Source organism: Haliaeetus leucocephalus, unplaced genomic scaffold (genome assembly GCF_000737465.1).
Source record: "Haliaeetus leucocephalus isolate CR32 unplaced genomic scaffold, Haliaeetus_leucocephalus-4.0 Scaffold802, whole genome shotgun sequence".
Taxonomy (NCBI): domain Eukaryota; kingdom Metazoa; phylum Chordata; class Aves; order Accipitriformes; family Accipitridae; genus Haliaeetus; species Haliaeetus leucocephalus.
Genome location: NW_010973238.1, coordinates 4,285,809 through 4,305,366, shown reverse-complemented (window position 1 = coordinate 4,305,366; position 19,558 = coordinate 4,285,809). Strand labels below are relative to the sequence as shown.

Genomic DNA, 19,558 nt, shown 5'->3' with positions numbered 1-19,558 from the left:
TCTAGATAGACGGTCTGTCCCTAGCACTGACTGCGCATCTTTGGCATGACTTGCGCTCTGCCCTGCTGTGCAAAAGGCTTCTGTTAAGTCAGGTAGGTATACAGTAACAAATACAGAGAGAAGTCCCTTATGTCCCAACCTTCATGTGTTTTAGACCATTTGTGTGCCTTCCTCATTTGCCCTTATGATATCCTTAGATTTTCAAATATTAAGCAGCACCTAGCTGGCAATTTCTGCACCTCAGAGCAGGGAAAGACTGTATTCTCATTGCTGGTGTTGCCCTTGGAGGAACTCTTCTCCTAATGCTTTTTCAGAAGAAATTCTGGTCTTAAAAAGAAGGGTCTTAAAACCAAAGTCCTGAATCTTCACAATCCTTGCAGAATTGCGATCACAAGCAATTGTATTAACATGACATTTCTACCTGAACAGTTACATTCTCTCTGCTCAGAAACAGATGATAGAATATTCTGTGTTCTGTGGAATGCAAGCTTTTTAACACAGTGGCATTTTTTGATTGTGATTTCCTATTGTCTTAATTGTTAAATTTAGTCCCTCTTTTTCCCTTGGGACAAATGAGATGAACTTCCCATCATCATCATCTATCAGTTGGACTCTCAGACCTTAGTGAGGTTTCCTGTAGTAAACAAGTGTCACATTCTTTTAGTATTAAGGCAGCTGCTTTAGCTGGTAGGACATGAATCAACAGTGCTTTTCTTTAGGAGGGAACACAAGAAAATTACAATCAAATCTCAAGACAATTATTCATTACCCATGTTAGAACAAGAAATAGCTTTTCCAAATGACAATGATGCCATACCAAAGGATGTCTGAAAAGGATACATATTTCTGCCTTTTGAATATAGCTTGTCAAGTATATTTCACTGATTTTTTTTCTTTTTTTTCTAAATGAAAAGTGGGTTTTGATGACAAAATTTCCCTTTCTAAAAATGGAAAAAACCCTATTCTGTTACATTTTTGATTGCTTAAAGAATTTCTTCACTAACTCAGCCTAACAGTAAGACAGAAATACCTCTGTGATGTGTCTGGTATTCAGAACTCTGGAAAGCATAAGTTTTATTCAGATTACTTTGAAATGATAATTTTTGGGTGTATGGGTTCTGTCAAGCAGTCTTAGTTAATCAAGAATTTGCGTGACAGATATGAGTATAAATTTTACAAACTTGAAACTAAAGTTATCTGTATGGTTCTTTAAAAAAACCCAAACAAACAACAAACCACCAACAAATCCTTGCCAAACTCAGAGAAACCAAAAAGAAAAACAACAAAAAAACCCAAACAAAAGCAAACCTATAATTGCGACAAGATAAACATATGAGGTGTATGAGTCAATTAAAATCATGTTTCCGGGAAGTTTTGATTTATATAAATGTTAAACTATATTTTGTGTTTCCTTTAGATATCATAGAAGGAATGGTGAACAAAGGAATTTATGTCACTGAAAAGAAAGGAGTTACCTTTCTCTTTTTTGGAAGCTATCAAAATTCATGCATTAGTAATCCAGAAGTTTGTGGACCTGAAGGTTAGTAAATTCATTAATTACTATTTACCTTTGTTTTTCTGTCAAATTATGTAATTCAATAGTCATTGTTTCTTTCTTCATTGGAATGAACTCTCTAAAATTCTAGCTTGACACTTTATTGACTTTTAAAACAATTGAGTGTTGATTGCTGAAAATTTAGTCTTTTCTAACTGCATTTTAAATTAGAACTAATCACCAACTACTCAGATCAATGATCTCCAGTATAATTAATTCAAACTAAAGCAGAAATAAGCTTACAGTGCCCAAAATCTTGTCTGTGGCACCAAGATTAATTCCTACAGGAACTGCAGTTTGAATAACAAAGAAGTTGTCCTACAGGTTTCAAATTTAGGAGACAGTTTTTCAGTATGGCCTCTTGGCAGGAATGTTTTGGGGTTTTTTTTAGATTTATCTTTGGAGATAACAAAATTTTTAAGTCTCTGGTGTCTTGGAATCCATTTGTCCCTGTAGGTGCTTAAATCTCTTCATTCTGTTTCTCTTCCTTTTCTTCTTCTTGGGCTAGGGTCACAAAATGACAGGTGGAATAGGGGGGCACAGGTTTGACGATGTGTTGATTATAGAAGATGATTAAAACTGTATATGACTGTCAAACCAAACATACAACTAGTCACTAGCATAAAACATTCACTAGAGTTTTAAAATTCAGTAGAAGTGGAAGGATCAATTGAAAATGGTGGCTTTCTATACATAAACTCCAGCAGTCCCTAAGCTTAAGCAGTATTGTTAACATTGAAACTTCTTGCTTTTATTGATTTTGGCCATTTTTAAAATGGGTAACATTAATAAAAGTAGGGTTTTTGGGGTTTTTTTTTTTGAGCTGCTAGAGTAAAAGCTGTGTATGAACTTCTTAAGAAAGCAGGAGAAACTCAAGAGAGCAGATGGTACATGGTTATTACCTGAGAATATTAGAAAAAGTAATTCAGTATCCTACTGCAGGTATATTTTCTGATACATGTTGTATCTTTTCATGCTTTTTTTATACCACTGCAAAATAAAAATCATCAGTAAGTCATATTATTTCTATATCTATAGTATAACATAATAATCAGAATAAATTATTTTTATAGTACCAGAGATCTCCCAGTATCTCACAAACCAGAACATTAAAAACATAAAACACTGAAGTGTTTAGCAGGTAAAATGTGAAGAGAAGCAATCATATAAACAATAAATACTTAATCACTGTAGCAGGTATTAAAAAAAAGTGCCAACACACCTTTATATAAAGACAGTGTCTTTGTTTTCCTCCGAATCAAATAAAACCTGTGGCAATGGTAAGATGTAATTTCATTCAAGCCTCCTATTGCTTAAGCATGCCTTGATGTTTATTGGTTGAATTTGTGTGAAACTGGTGTTAAGTACACATGAGCAGAGAATGCTTTCTGAAACGATCTTGGGATCTTTTCAGGTTAAATATTACAAGGTATGAAACAAAAATCCTAGTATTTTTTTCTAGGCTAAATTTAATAACATTTCAGAACTGTTATTTTGACTTGAGAAAACAAATTCTTCTTGTTTTTTGAATGTTGAAACACTTTTTTCTCTGCCTTCCTTCTTTCTCAAGTAATTTTTAAACAGTGGTTTTCTGTAAGCAGTTTTGGGCTCATTAAAGTGGCATTTTCAGTGAAAAGAAACATTTGTGAAAGATGCAACAGAACGTTCTCTTAATCATTAGATTGAACACACTAGGAGAAGTTGGATTTAGTCAACATATGTGAAGTTGAAATAAAAAATAATAATTAAAAAAGCAGCCCTATGCACACCATAGCATTCCGTAAAGCTGTGTGTTTGTGTGCCTTACTTAAACTTTTATTTTTAGTTTTGGCATTTCATGAACCCAAGTGCACATAAGGAGGATTTAGATCCACAGTTTTCTTGTGGCTACAGGATGATCAGTACCTACAGGGTAGTCCAATAAGATAGTCAAAAAAGGGGGAACCCAGCTCCACTGCAGACATGCTGTATAACTTGGTCTCTATCTGCATCATTTAAGCTTCATCTCTCAGCCTGTAAAGAAGAAATAACAGCAATTCCATGCCTTTCAGAAGTATGGTGAAGTGTTGGAAAAAGACTGTGAGACACTTTGATGGAGGAATCGCATTAATAGCAGTAATAGATTAACATGGTCAGCCTTGGTCGCCCTTTCGCTAGGGTGGTGAAGGATGGTGTGCAGATATGAGGGAAATGCATGGCTTTTTGGAAAGAGGTTTGGATCGGTGTTTCAACCTATTACTGGTGTGGTAAAGAAGCTGAAATATGAACTCAGGCTTATCTGTTGATGAAGGTATTGCAACTTGCTTACAACAGACCTCAAATTCTTTAGTTGGGAGTTCACAGCATTTATAGCTTTAAACTCATATTCATCAAGATCTAGCAAACTGAGATTGATGATGGTCATATACTGATTGATTTCTAGGAGATGAATGATAATTGATTAGCATTTCCATGGTGGCTGTTTTATCATGTATAAAGCATTTAGGGAATGGTATGTAGGTTATGTAAATTGATGGGTGCTATCATGAGGATAAACAGAAAGATCAGTTAGACAGGAAGATACTACATAGTTAAATTATTTATTCTGCAATAGTATAATTTTTAACTTTTCTGCTGAGTTAATGTGACAAAAAGAACATGTGAAATACAAAAAATTATGTTCCAGAGAGTAGTGCGTGGGGGAATATTTCTGATGACTGTAGTGAGCTGTCTGAGGCTTTTCCATCTTTAATCATAAAATTATGAAACACATAAAAAAAAAATCTATGGTTTTAACAAGAAATGTGCATAATGGTTTGAGGGCTTTGTTAACTTTTGCTGGGCTATCTGGTAGTAAATTGGCAAAGTTCATACTGCCTGGAGGGCCTGCAGAATTGCTTACTATAAAATCATCCAGACATATTCTGACTACATGTCAAAAGAGCATAGTCAGCAGGTTCAGGGAAGTGATTATGCCTCTCTGTTCAGCACTCATGAGAGCATATCTGAAGTACGACGTCCCGTTTTTGTCCCCTGATACAAAAAAGATGCTGACAAACCAAAGTAAGTCCAGCAGATGACTTGGGGCTGGTCAATATGACACAGGAGGGGAGGCTGAGGCTTTTCCTTACACCATGAAGAAAAGAGAATGCTAAGGGCTGTCTTCAACCACCTGATGAGTGGTGGTAGGAGCAGATAGAGCTAAACAGTCTTGGAGATGCACAGTGAAAATGTGACAGGTAATGCAGGCACATCGTAGCACAGGAAATGCTGATTAGATCTAATGGAAAAAGTTTCTTTGCAATGTGGGTGGCCAAGCGTTGGGATGGTTTGCACAGAGAGGCTGTGCAATTGCATCTGTGGTGACATTAAAATCCCAGCTGAGCTCTGAGCAACCAGATCTGTCCCTGAAATTGGCCCTGCTTCTAGGAGGCAATTTAGACTAGGTGATCTTCAGGATCATTGCCAACTTAATTCATTATGATTCTTTGTGGCAAAACCTCTTCCACTTCGGTACTTCATAAACTTTTTCTCAACCTGCTCTGAACTCAGATTTTATTGTTAGCACTTTGTACTATAAATTCTGAGGTGAACATTTTTAGGAGCTGTTTAGCTGAGCCGTTTTCTTTGTAATTGCATTTGACTGCAGAACCTCTACAGCAGAGCCACTATGACCTTTTGAAGTGTGAGGGAGGTTTGATTTGCTACTTGTGTTTCAGTCATGCCTATTGAGGTAACCTTCATTAAAGAAACAAACCATCTTACAGAAATCATATTTCTTCACTAATGTGCAATCTGAAGAGCCCTTCAATTTTAGAGTATAATAGTAAAGTTTATTGTGAATTGAACAGGATTATTTGTCGACAAAGTTAATCATGTGCACTTGTGGGATTGCACTTGCATTTTGGGAAGAATTCTTTGATTTTTGTGTAGGTGGCGACCTCAGAATTTTGGCTGTGGCTCTGCATATGTTGCTATCCCTTTCTCTTACATTGGTTCTTTGCTTTCAGCACTTATTGGAGCACTGAAGTGTGAAAACACAGGTAATAACACGCTTAGAAGAATTAGTGTAATTAGCAATGGATGCTACTCAATAAGCATGGGCATGCTGGCAGCCAGTTAGCACATCAGTAGCTTGGAAGCAGTCAACGTACTATTTCTGGCTCCGCTGGCATTTGGTGAACATCAAAAAAAGATGTAGATGCTGGTGGAGAATATGGAAATATGAGAGCAACCTGTGTTTTGAAATAAGCGAAGATCACAGGAGGAAAGGGGGATCATCACAGGAGGATGAGAAGCGTATGGAGACTGGAGACATAAGGCAAAGGGAATGGAAGCATAAATCTGTGAAAAAAAGACTTCATTACTTTTGGTGCTCAAAGATCTTTAGTTTTAACTGATAGAAGCTACTCAGGCAGTAATGATTGCTACTATGTCCTGGGTATGAGCATGTGATGCAAAACCAAGGAAGAGATGTTTGTTTGGTTTAAACTATTACAGCATTGTTGATTTTAAAAATGCTGTCCTTGTTTATGCTAGCAGATGATCTCTCCTCAAAAGCATTCCCACTCCCTGTATTCTACAGATTTGGAAATCTTTAATGGCACTTGTTTTCATTAAAATCTCCTCTCACTTGCTTTCATCAGGAGTAACATTTTCCTTTTTCTGGAAGACTCAAGACCAGCAAGCTAAGTTTCTCCCTGCCTCCGGTGGGCAAGTGATTTCCAGTGGTTTCAAAATTTGTTCAAATGAAGGTGAAGGCTCAGTGGAATTTTACGTCCGTGGGAATGCAATGATGAAGTGGAAAGCAAGCTTTAGTCCGCCAGGTAAAGTTTATAAAATTTTGTTTTTTATTAATTTCTTTTTGTTATATTTTACTTTATTCTTGCAGAGAGGTGTAGTGGTAACAGCACAACTTGAGGAAAGAAGTGGATATATATAAAATGACTACAGAGCTCTGTGCTTAAGAATTTTGTTGATGTGGGGAGAGAGAGATATAGTGTGAACTGAAAACCCAGTGATATTGTATCATAGAACAGTTGCCATTCAGTAACAGTCCTTGGACGCAACTTCCAGTTGTTTCTGAAGTGGAATTCTTATTGACATCAATAGATTAACGAGTGCTTAGATGGAAACATAAGCGAAGAATGCAGGTTAATCCCTGACAGTTCTCAGTATATTCTAAAACTGGATATGTGTACTGCCTCGTAAATTAAGACTTTGTTTAGTAACTCTTTAACTGGGTGTTTAATGCTTTGGTCATTTTGTTATCTGTTGAGTGTCAAGGTTTGTATGCTATGTCATGTGTTAATAAACATTTTGGTATATCACATATCTTACTGCTTCTATCTAAACTGTGTATCGTTGGGAAGCAGTATTACCTAGTGACTGGAACAAACTCTGGTCTTCTAGTAATGTCAATGACAACCACTAAATCTTTTCTTGCCTTAATTTGAGTACCTGTAGATTGGTAAAATAGGCCTTTCTCACCTTGTAGGAGCAGAGTTTTATAAAGCTTAATAAAGCAGTTTAGAAATCTTATTTTAAGAGAAAAGCTGCTGAATGGTAAGAATGATTCCACACGTTTGTGGATTATCCAATCCAAGTGAAAATTAATATTATGTTTTCAGCCTCTCAAGTATAATAAAGACACTGTGGCAACTTTTAATTAGCCTATTTGCTTGTTCTCCAGTTCTTGCAGTCCTTATGCAGTTCTTGCTGAACTGAGTTTTGAGACAGTATTGAAGAGACTTCAAATCTTGGCCAATAATACTTAGCAAGTGTAGTTTATGAAACTGCAGTGAGTCCAAGTGAGAGTTCAAACAAAAGCTAACAGGCATTCTGCCAAAGTATGGGCTTCCCCACGGGTATAAAGATTCATATACATGACATCAGCATTCCATAATTCACTGTTAGCACTTCCTATACAGCTCTATAGCATTGCACAAGTCAGCAAAAACATCCTGAACAGGAAGGGCTCTAAATGGAATTGATTCATGGATATTGCTGTGACTTTTAATGTTTTGCAGGTCCTTATTGGACTCATATTCTCTTTACTTGGAAATCAAGAGAAGGACTGAAAGTCTATGTCAATGGAACTCTAAACACAACTGATCCAGATGGGAAAGTTTTCTATGATTATGGAGACCCCAGTGCAAATCTACTGACTGGGACACAGGGGGCTCAAACTAAGCGCTATGTGAATGGGGCATTTGATGAATTCATTATATGGGAAAGGGCACTCACCCCCAATGAAATTGAGCAGTACTTTACAGCTGCTATTGGTGAGTATATGCACTGTTGTCATAATTCATCTTCTGCAAAGATGCTGACTTAAAAATGTTTAGTGTGTAAGATTTGTGTGCATTTTACATCTTTCAGCTACTGAATGTAATTTTTAGAGGCAGAAGAAGTCAGGTATGAATGTCACCGAAACTCTCAGCTGTCTTTAGATATGCAGTCTTTTCATCCTGGGTTCTAGCTCCTTCAAAATGTCATAAAAAATTACAAAGACAAGAAGTATCGCGCCATTGTTAGATCCCATAGGAGCAAGAGGAGAGGAGCAATAATTAGACTTGAGGCGGAACAGTATTAAGAAAGACTGGCTCTGGATGTCTAACCTGCACTCTGGTTGTTGTGTAACTTGGATCCAAGTCACACAGTGTATTCTAGCAGATGTGGATAACAGTGGTTATCTCTCCAGTTCCTGGAATAATAAAGACTTATTAACTCATGTATGCTTGTGAACTGAAAAGAAAGATAACAGCTGAAATGTAATATAAAAGGCAAAGAATCAGGGATTAGAAAAAAGTCTTAGACTGGCCAGTAAACCCTGTCAGTTAGTTGTTCTATGGATCTTTATTATAAACTTTTCACTACAAGAAAGACTGTTGCTATTAAGTGCTTGTGTGTGAGTAACAATTAGAAAATATCCATCTTGGGAATAAAGCTATGGGGCATCTGGAACATTTGGCTTCACTGGCAGTTTCCCTGCTTTCATTTATTCTTACTAGGTTACTGAGAGCTAAAGCAGTTACACCCATAACTCTTGTGCTTTTAAACCCATGGGAATCATTTTCACAACGTAAACTCTTTGAATAACACAGAACTTCTGATGCATGCCTGGAAAGGAGAATGTATGTGTTTAAATTCTAGGTCTGATTATAGCAGTCAAATATATACAAAATATATTTTTTCAAAAAGGAAATAAAACCTAGCTTATGTAGAATTGAAGTCACTGAACAAGAAAACCCTCCATCTAGTATATAATGAAGCAATCTATTTGCTTTGCCACACAAATAATAACAATTGTGCTCAAGCTTTTTATTTTAAAAAGTGATTCCTGTGAAAGCCTTAAATTCTGATTGGGAGAGTATTCACTTGATACAGGAAATAGTTTTAAAATCTTTAAAAAAAAAAAAAAAGAAATTTTATTAACTTCATAATGTTCTGGTCATGTTGGAACAAAGGCTTTTGTATTTGGCTGTTATATCTTTTGCAACAATCTAGGGTTACTATAACACTATCCAACTCAAAGCTACCATAAATCACATTCTTTGATTTAATGTAACTCAAGAAGAATGTTATGTTGCTAAGCTCAAGAGCAGCAGATTTTCAAATTGACCTGATCCATCTATACGTGTGCTCTGTTTCACTGTCAGAGAAGTATGACTTATATAAATACAGAGAACTCTCCCCCCCCCCCCTTGAATTCTTGTGAACTCACAGCAACCATCCTCTGAAGCCCTCTGCCCTCCCATCTTCACTCTAACAAATAATCAAGGCATCATGGAAAGCTCTTTCTACGAATGCAAATCCTGTTCAGGACTTAAGTTTCTACTTCTTTCCTCTACACGTTGGTTTGGAAAGAGTCTTACTGGGGCTCAGAATACCTGGTTTCAGGACATTAATGCTTGTAGCTAGCTTTTCAAACACTGCAGAAACAGTTGGGCCCTCAGACTCTGCTAAAGTCTAAATTTTTAAAGAGCTGTACAGAATTTTGCCTGTATCCTACCTTTCAATCCCTGCTGATTTTTGGAGGGCTGTATAGCAAACTCCCTGATTTACACATTGAGATGTTCATACTGTGAGCTTTTATGAGTTTACCGCAATTTTGCATTGACACTAGATGTTTTTTTTTTTTTCTTAAATCCCTAGTTAACAGGTTTTCAGGGTCATCTGGAACTATCAATTTTCTGTGGAAAATAAATTTCTAGCCTCTTAATTGAAAGTGAAGCTTGATGTGTATTTTCTAGGGGCTTAGGAATTAAAATGTAAAGCGATGCCAGGTATATATATTTTTTTTTTGTAAGTGTGAAGAATTTCAAGCCAATGTTATTTTAAAGTGCTCAGGTGATTTGGAGCACTTGAGAAATGTGGAGTATTGATTTCTTTGCTTTTTCCTTCAAAGTAGTGGACCTATCAGATTTTATAAAAATTCCAGTTTGATGGATGAAGTTAGAACATTCTCACAAGAAGCAATGGATATTGCAATATTAATCAACATAGTAAACAAAAGTTATTCTTGGTATCTATTTATTGACTTTGGAGGGCTTAAAGCAGGGTTGAAGCTGGACTAATGTGGTTTGACATAAGAAAATTAACAGGACAGCTTGTTTTTTAATAGAATGAATAATCATGTTCCTTTTGGATCCATGAGAAAAATGTGTCCTATATATGCAACTACTGTTTGATTGTGCTGAAATACCACACTCCTGGCAAATATAATTTCTTGGTAAGACATAGATTAGAAGAAAACTTTATTTCTCTATCACAAATGACCGATAAATCCCTTTGCACAGTAAGGAATCAATATTTTTAAAATGGAGCAACTGGAAACCATCCAAAATCGAGTTTATTCTTTCTGTCTCGACAAAACATTTATGGCATGTTCATATGGTAATTTTCAATGTATATAGTGCTAGTGGGTGACGTTTATTAGTAAAGCCTGTCTGATTAATAGCGACCTCACTGTTGCTTGAAATCAACTTACAAACACATAACAGAGACATTATCTATAATGTGCTCAAACTACCAATGAAGATTGTGTTTTGACTCCTTGAGCCCTGTTATTTGTTTTATGCAAAACTGGTATGCCCCAAAAAGCTTTAGTATACCATCATTTCTACCAATGCGCTTTTATTTGAGGGTGCCTTAGTTTTGCTGCAAGTAACATAAGCATTTCCATTGGCTTTGTTTCTTATAGATTTTTTTTTTCATGTGGAGAAGTCTTTCTGAAATTGCCTTCATGGGTGTGATTTTATTTGGCACTCAAGCAATTTAGACTCAAGATAAAAGTAAACATTAGCATTTGGAGGTCATAGCTGAGGCTTAAGTCTTGTTTTTTCCAGTGCCTGCATGTTCCTAGTCTCAATTTATCCCATACAGAAATACAGCAAGGTCATATATGAAATTCTCAGAAGTGCCTACAGGTTATTATTTATTTCTGTTAAGACATAGGATTTTTTTTTTAATTTTCCCTAAATACTTTGCATAAATGTTTGGGGAAGAGCTAGAGAAGGAAGACGTATGCCAATGTTTTAATTGTATAGTTGTCCTTTTTTTATTGACATATAACACTTGAAATTTCCCATTTGCAAACAAAGGTTTAAGTCTTTAAGACTTAGACTAAATTGTAAGGCTCATCTATATAAAGATGACAAAATATAATTGATGAGAGAATCAGTAAACAAAATGCTTTAAACAAGCCTGTGTAGCTACAGTACTGCAAATAAGTAAAATGCACAGAGCAGCACATACACTACTTTCAGTTAGAACTGATTCAACATGCAGTGGGAATATCAGATTTATTAATACTTTCATTTGTGTATGTATTTTCCCCAGGTGTGCAAGTCTGGCTTTCTTCAACACTTCCATGGTCCGTGATGACAACCACTACAAAACCTGTGGTAGGACAGTCTTCATAACTCTTTTCTGTAATGTCAGAATTTGTATATATTAGAGTTACAGATCCTCCTCACTTCACAGTTTTCATTAATGGCACTTATTTTAGTACCCCAATTATAAACAGTTTCAGATATGCATAGGGAGAATTTTTAGCCGCTGTGGGAATATAGGAGTACCACAGAACTCTTAATGTAGGACAGATAAAGGGAATTCATTGTTAAATAAAAATATTTTCTAGATTAAAAAAAGGAAAAAAATGTAGAAACTTCTGAAATATTTCAATGAACTTTGAAGATACAGGACACTCAAAAACATTTTGCTATTTTTTCCTCGTTTCCTTTAAAATTGGAAAAAAATTCCCACCACAATAACAAAAATAGTTTTCATCTGTTTAGCAATGATGAAAACTTAATTTTTCATATGCAGAATACATACAATTAGCTGTAATCAGCCTGCTGCAGTGTATTTTCACTTTCTTGCGATCTGCAGTGTCAAAGTTCTATTAGTTTTCTTGTTCACAGAGGCTTTCAGGAAACCATGACAGGTAGGACCTGAATTGCTAATGAAAAAAATGAAGCTATGCTTCTATATTCAGTTCGTCCTATCATTTATCTGTGTGCTTTCCTTTTCCCTTAGCTTATGTAGTCTCCTGTGTGTAACCACAGCACTCTGCTGTGCCTCAAACTCCCTTTTGGGCTAAAACAATAAATAATGGCTGCCCTATGGAATAATACCTGATGAGGTGTATCTCTCTCCTGTAGCTCTCTACAAATGCCTATCATCCCATCATAACTAACCTGACCGAGGAGAGAGGGAAATTCCGCTCCCCCGACACCATGCTGGTCTACCTGGAGAACGTGTCCTTCAGCTTGCCCAACAAATCCTTGTCGGAAAATGTTGCTCTAAGCCTCACGGAGGTAAGTGTCTTTCACAACTGCATGTGGAGCCAGATCACCCTGATATTCCTCCAGAAGCTGGAATGTCGAATGCAGCTTTGAAAGTTTTTGCTGATTGCAAAAAATACACAAGAAAAAAGCACTAACTACTTTAGGGAGTAGCAGAAGGTGAGCTTCAACCAGAGAAAATACTTTAAACAGCTCATTAGTTCTTGGGGATATTGCTTAATGCATAAATTATAAATACCTGGAACCATGGCCACATGTCAAAAATGATGATTTAGTTGAGCAGGAAGCAGAGGAGAAAATAATTTGTTAATTCAAGTGCATCCAATGAAGAATATATAATTCTGGAAAAAAATTCAGCATTTCTCTGTATGGCCCAGCTGATCGAAAATGCAGCAGAGTTTGACAGTGGTCTGTCAGGTGCAGGACACAAAGACACTGTAATCAGGGTCGTTAGGGTGGCAAAAGGGAGGCATATGCGAGTTAATAGCAAACTAACTTGGACGCAGGGAGCACTCTAGTTGTGGCTGTACCAGTCTGGCCCTGGGTAACTGCCCAAGTATAACCTTGTAACTTCTTATCTTTGAGATTCACACCTGCACTAGAGAATTAAAAAGTTATCAGCTGACTGCTGTCTGCCCAACCTTTTGTAAGCATTTATTGCTCCTGTAGTGAGCAGAGGGCAAGTTGTGCCTTTCCTCCGCTTCTCTTTTGCAAAGTCGTGTGTTATTCTTGTTGGACTCTGCAATGGCAGAGGCACACAGCCTGCTCTGCCAACTCTGCTTTGGAGGTGGAAAGCTGTGGGAGAGGACCTGTTTGTGACGGTGATGTCCTTAGCTTTTGTGAGTTAATAGCTTTATCTTGCACCGGGTTCCAGTCACAGCCAGGACTCCTGAGCAGACATATCACAAATCTCCACTGAAACTGGTTCATGGAAAGATCAGGTCCAAAGCTTAACTGAGTAATTTATTTTTGTTTAAGCTAATTCACAAAGGAAAAAAAAAAAAAGGTGTTTTCTGGAGTCTGAGCTGAGGACAAGAGGTCATGTTCTGCTAACATAGCCTTCTGTAAAATAGTGGGCATCTAATTCCCTGATTTCAGCAGGGTAGAAAGCTATTATTACAGTAATCAGCTCTGGCCTCACTAGTGATTGTTCCTTTAAGCCTACGGGTAATACCAGGGTGGCAAGGATTATTTACTCAGACAAACAATATAAATAAATGCTACTGAAAACTACATGGACAGCAGTTGATAGTTTGTGTTAGAAGCCTGGCATCTGCAAACTGTAAAGCTTGGATTTCATGGATCACAGTTCAATATGTAGCAAAAAACCCTTCTAAAAAGCTCTAATACATTGTTTCCTTTGTTTTGCTCAAAATTTTGTGGGGGCTTTAAATTGAAAACACAGCATCATCCTGTCAGATATCGTACCTGTTTCCCACATCATTTTGGTTGCCATTTGGTTGCTCATTCATGCTATCTGATGCTGCTTTGTGTGCCATGAAAGTGATGTGCAGACAGAAATGTAGGACACTATTATCTTTAGCAAAGCTATTTTGGGAAGTAAACACAAGAGAGTCCTGATCATACACACAGACTCTGTCATTTGTCTGATTGATGGTTAGGCTTTGTATTGTCTGCAGCTAATTCCCTGAAAGACGGGCACTGAGCATGCATGCTATTTACTGGCAAGTTATCTCTGTCCTGTTTGTCATATACCTCGCAGCACAAGAAAATTTGATTTAAGTGATATGCAATAAACTTTCCGATTACTGACACTCATTTATAATGCATTGCTTCTGACAAATCTGACTTGTGTTTTCTGTTATAATGCTGCTCTGCTCAGTAGCTCCAGCACTCCTGCTTTCCCTCCCTTTCCAGTGGTCTAACACATCCTTTTTTGAGTAAATCTGGAGTGATGGTGTGACATGAAAAGAGATGCTCACTGAATGCTCTGGGCAATTTGGGCTGGGTCCTGGGTTTAGGGTAAAGGGTTTTAACAGAGAAATTTAAGCAGGAGATGTCATCTATTTGTCATCTTCAGCAAGACTCCTTAGGACAGGGGCTGTATCGTGCTAAGCACTTGAACGGTGCCCACTATGATAGATCTTGACCTCAAAAACAACCTTTAAGTGCAAAAGTTAAGCAGATAATGAATTGTACAGGCAATGGGACCCAGATATTTATCTAGTGCTGTTGAAATAGCTAGTCATCTAAGAATAAAAGAGGTATTAATGTCATATGAGTTCAGATAAAATGGGAGAATAAGTTCACTTTCGTCTTAATTCCAGTGTTGTCATCTCAGCTGTAGTATAATGATTGCAGTTTGGGAGTTTCACAGTGGTGTCACTTTTAATAAATAAACTGTTACTCTAAAACGTCACCATACAGAACGTGATGAGAGTGCTGGCAGGTAGAGATGAATCTGTGACTTGAATGAAAATGGGCTTGTCATCTTAAAAGAAACCTAAGAAAATCCTAGCAGAGATCTGCCTTGGATCCTTACCAGGACATGTAGCTGACTAATAAAGAATCAAATAATATATTTTTATTTATCTTTTAGGCATTTTTAAAAGCTATTGAAGACTTTCTTTTATTGCCCAACTGGGTTGATGTACCAGAGGTAAGAGAAATGGGCTTAGATTTGTAGGTTACTTTGGTTGCATAATTTCACATGGACAGTAATGAAACTGGTTGCCTCTATTATTCATCTTGTTAGGACTTTTTGGCAGTATGACTTCCTTATTTTCTTATATGTCACTTTCATATTTGCAGTAAAGATCCACAGACAAAAAAATCGTGTCGTTTTCTTTTATAATGTGTTTTTGAGGGTTAAAGTAAGTGAAACTTATCTGCTGCTGTTTCCACATATTTCAGGATGAATGAAACAAAATTGTATTTATAAAATAACAGATATTGTCACTAAATAAGTTTAATTACTCGTTTTTAGCACTGAACTTTGATATTTAAAAGTTTATATTTGTTTTGTAGACTGATGTTTTTCAATGGATGTGAAACAGGCAGTAGTGCTTACCTGTTTGGTGAACCAAAGCTTTGAGAGAGATTAAACCTATTAGAGGGAAAAGTAACTTGTATCAATGTTCCTTTTCTTCTAGTCTACCTTTTAGAGTGCAGAGAAATACTTGCAGGAGGAACACAGGAATTTCCTGAGATTTTAGTTTGAACCTTAAGGGAGCACAGATTTCAGAACAGAGAGACTTTAAACTGAGAGGAGGCGAGGCTAAAATAAATTAAGGTCTCACTGAAGTCTAAAACGCTTTTAAGAAAAAGAAAAAAGTCTAACTGTTTTAAGTTTTTAGCTTAAAATCCTTGATCATCTCTGATGTAAATAGATTTCAGATAAAATAGATTTCTTTTTCATTGAAACATGCATTCACTCTGAGATTTTATGGATCAAGTTTCAACCTGGAGGGTTGTTTTCCAGGGGACATGTAAATGCTTTGAAAGTAGCTTTATACTGGGGACCATTTTAATAAAAATGAAAGAAAGGCCAAACTGTAGTGTCTCATCTTATGTTCCAATAAAGATACCTGATTAAGAGACCTGATACCAGTCTTTATCTATTGTCAAAATAACCTGCTCAGTTCTTGGCCTCATTCTACTGAATCCTGAGTATAATTGACTGTCAAATGCTGGTGGGAGCGGAGAGTCATTTGGAGATGTTCTGTAAAACATAGTATTTTATAAGGTCAGGCTCTGGCTGGCATCAATTTGTGTAACATTTTATTCACTATATGTGGAAAAGGTTGTGGAGAAAGTCACATTTGACTTTGGACGGTTGTATGATAAGTCACACAGGAATTTAACACGGCGCCTTGGCATTTTGTGCTATGAACTGCAGTTTCTCTTGTTGTAGAGGCTTCTCTTTCTTCTTCCTCCAGACTGCTCACATATTTGGAAGCTTAATTCAAACTATTGACAGCGTGATGGCTCATGTGGCGCGCAATCTGGACGAAAACTTGTTACCTTTAACTGTTGAGGGCACATCATCTGTGGCAGGTAGGATTTAGCAGAAATATTCTCTCTGGACTGTCTGGATGTCCTAAACTCTTCTGTGCTTGCAACTCCTCCTTTGCCAACATGAAGGAGGAAATCAAACCAGATAATTTTCTCTTTTCAATACAAAATAGTGTTTCATTTGTAGAAAGATGACTGTGCAGTTAGTCGAGGTATTCAGCTCTGACTACTTGAACTTCCTTGAGGTTATTTGGGGAAGGGTTTAGAATATGAATTCTATGAAATTTGTCTAGTAATACTGTACTATACTAATAAGTAGTTGAAGGGCCTAGAGCTCTTATGCAGCACTTTGAAGTTGCAAATGCCTGTATGCTACAAAAGCGTAATTTTGCAAGATTTTTGCAAGAGATTGCCAATAGTAGGAATAGTTTTGACCTTTTAGGAGGATTTTATTTTACTGCTGTTTAGCATCCTAGCACCCTAATTTCATCCGTGTCTTTGGATGCTGCAGGTAGCAAAGGTAATTTATCTGTTCTGGCATTCTGCTCTGCCATGCTGAGACCTGTGTGAGAGGGCAAATAACCCGAGCAGTCACCAGTACCATTAATCACTGCAGGTACTCTTGGACACTGGCATTCTCAAATGAAGCAGTGGAGGTCTGAAATAATGTCTTCAAATGTCAGTGGAAGAGTGTGTTATCAATCTGTTTTGCTTGCCCTGGTAAGCTCAGTGTTTGAGCATGGGTGAAGTGATCCATGGTATATTAACAGCATGCGTACCACCTTCTCTGTCATAAAGGAGGCAGATATAAAAGGCAATTTTATACTCGGGAATTTACTATATTTTCTGCAAACATATGGGGTTTTAAGTTCAATACTTGCAATAGCTATTAGGGAAGTCTAGTTTAACAGTCAAGTAGGTTGTAGAGGCTATTGATTTTATCATATTTTTGTTTGGGTTATCACACAGATTACACCTTGGTCAAAATGCATCCTCAGACTCTGAATTTGTCCCACTATCGATTTCCATCTCAAGGACAGAGTTTTATTTCCATTCCCAGTGAAGCTTTTCATGAAAAAGGTAAGGAAAAATTTAAAGGGAGGAGCAGACTCTTGTGAACAGGGTATCCAAAAATTATTTTGCTTGAAAACAGGTTTTGGTTTGCTTTGTTTTTCCAAGTAACCAATTTGGTCACTGGCTCTAAAGAAGCAGCAGTTGTCCTGTCATACTAACGAATGATTAATGTGGTAGAAGTTTTGTATTAATTTTGAATAACGCAGCTGGGCCACAGAGACTGAAGCCATTTAATTTTTACATCTCAATTTCATAAATTATTTTTAATATCTGAACTGGTTATTTTTAAGAAATTCCAGGATGTCAGATCAGGTATTACTTAATCCTTCATGCAAAGTCGCTCTTAAAATGTTGTATGAAAAACTAAAAAATGACAGGTTTAAGCAACAGCAGCTACAGAAACAGAATGACGATGTAAACTAGAGTCAAGGCAAAAAGGCACAACTCGGAAACCCATACCTAGGCTAAAATTTTAATAATCTCAAAAGCAAGGTATGGCAAGAATCCAAAGATTTAGTTAAGGCTCTAAAATAACAATGTTTGAAGTCAATTATCTGTGTTTTAATCAGGGTTTGAAGGAACCTATTTACAAAAACATCTACCTGTGTCCTCAAATATTTGAAAATCTACCTCTATGCCCTAAATTCCAACCCACAGAATTTATACACCCAGAGACCTTTCTGCAGTCACCTCTGTTGAAGGAAGGTTGGTCCCTATTCATAAAGTGCAAAGTTAGCTGCAGATAACCTGCAGTGAGAAATACTCTAATAATTACTGAACTGTCTACCTGATTTGTGATGACAGCTTTGTTTCTTTGCACTGGCAGGGGGCTCTGGCTGGAGACTTCACTGCAGGTATTCTGAGGCTTGAATAACTATAATTGCAAACCAACTTGTAATGCCAAAAATAGCATGCAAGAAGACTTTTTTTCCTATCCTACTTATAAAGTGTCTCACCATGCAGATTTTTTTTTTTTTTCTTCAGAACATTATCATGCTTGGTATCCTGAAATGATCCAGCCCATTAAATGTTTAGCTTTTTTTCCAGCTAAAGCTCACTTCTGAGTAATTTCAGCCTTCAGGCCACACTTCTACACTGTCCAAATGAGCTAACCTAAAAATTTAGTATTCCACCTTAAAGAGTTGACACTATAAATACTTGGAACCCAACAAAAGGGATTGTAAAAGACATCTGTGTGGCTGACACTTAGAAAATATGCATCTGTCTCTTCACTCAGATGCCGGAGAACCCATAAATACTTGGAATGCAGGCAGCAAACAGACAACCGAAGTGGAAACCGGTTGCCTGTGTTTGAGTTTCATAAACTGCTAGTTAATGTAAGTGGTGGTCAAGTAGCCTTGAGATTACTGTAGCTACCATTGAGACACTGACTCTGGTATGTTATGTGACCCTTTCTAGTGCTACGTGGGAGGGATTTAGAATTGACAACTGATTGCTTTAACAACTTCTTTTGGAAGTACAGTTGCACAGGGGAGGCATCCTTCTCTTTTACTTTTGATATCTGCTGCCTGTGCCATACTGTAAGGTGTTCATACTTTTCCACTTAAAAGAATAATAAGAAATCTGCTAAAGCAAAGATATAAAAGTGTACATAAGCCAAGGCTCTTAATTAACATGGAGTTTCAGGTCTAGGAGAGAAGTGTCTCTTGCTTACAACTGTTGTTCTGAGGACTAACCCCTGTTCCCTTTTTACAGCTTGGATTACCATTGTTGGCCTGCTTTACCATAACATGCATTATTTCTTTCATAATATCAACCCTATGGATACCAAGTAAGTATCTTGGATGTCTCATGGTGTAACAGCTTATTTAGTACCTTTGTGGTATACCTTTGTAACAGTCAAGTCATTATCAACTGTAAATAAATTACAAGCCATAATCCTGATTCTGCAATACTGGGGACATGTAGTCATTAACTGGAGAGAGATTAAAACTTCCATTAGATGTTTTATTTAATGTTGTAGTAAAATAGATTCCCATAGCAACATGTTTGTCTTCCTTTGTCCTCTCCTTCTGTTCATCAGATCTGGTACTAGAATTTTGTAATTTTAATCTGTCTCATGAAAGGAAATTACATCTTTTCTCCTGACAGATATAAAGATAAACCTTGCACTTAAGCAAGTAAGAAAACGTAATAACCCTCT

The 19,558-nt window shown here is 36.9% G+C and overlaps 1 protein-coding gene across 1 annotated transcript in view; it reads left to right on the top strand.

Annotated features, from left to right (window-relative positions):
- The window catches only part of GPR133 (G protein-coupled receptor 133), a 155,469-nt gene that overhangs the window by 8,348 nt on the left and 127,563 nt on the right, over positions 1-19,558 (top strand). The window contains exons 4-12 of the mRNA XM_010581733.1: positions 1,418-1,540; positions 6,181-6,360; positions 7,564-7,818; positions 11,378-11,442; positions 12,202-12,357; positions 14,906-14,965; positions 16,245-16,362; positions 17,290-17,400; positions 19,111-19,186. Coding sequence (XP_010580035.1) covers positions 1,418-1,540; positions 6,181-6,360; positions 7,564-7,818; positions 11,378-11,442; positions 12,202-12,357; positions 14,906-14,965; positions 16,245-16,362; positions 17,290-17,400; positions 19,111-19,186 — 1,144 coding nt within the window. The remainder of the gene's footprint in view (positions 1-1,417; positions 1,541-6,180; positions 6,361-7,563; positions 7,819-11,377; positions 11,443-12,201; positions 12,358-14,905; positions 14,966-16,244; positions 16,363-17,289; positions 17,401-19,110; positions 19,187-19,558) is intronic.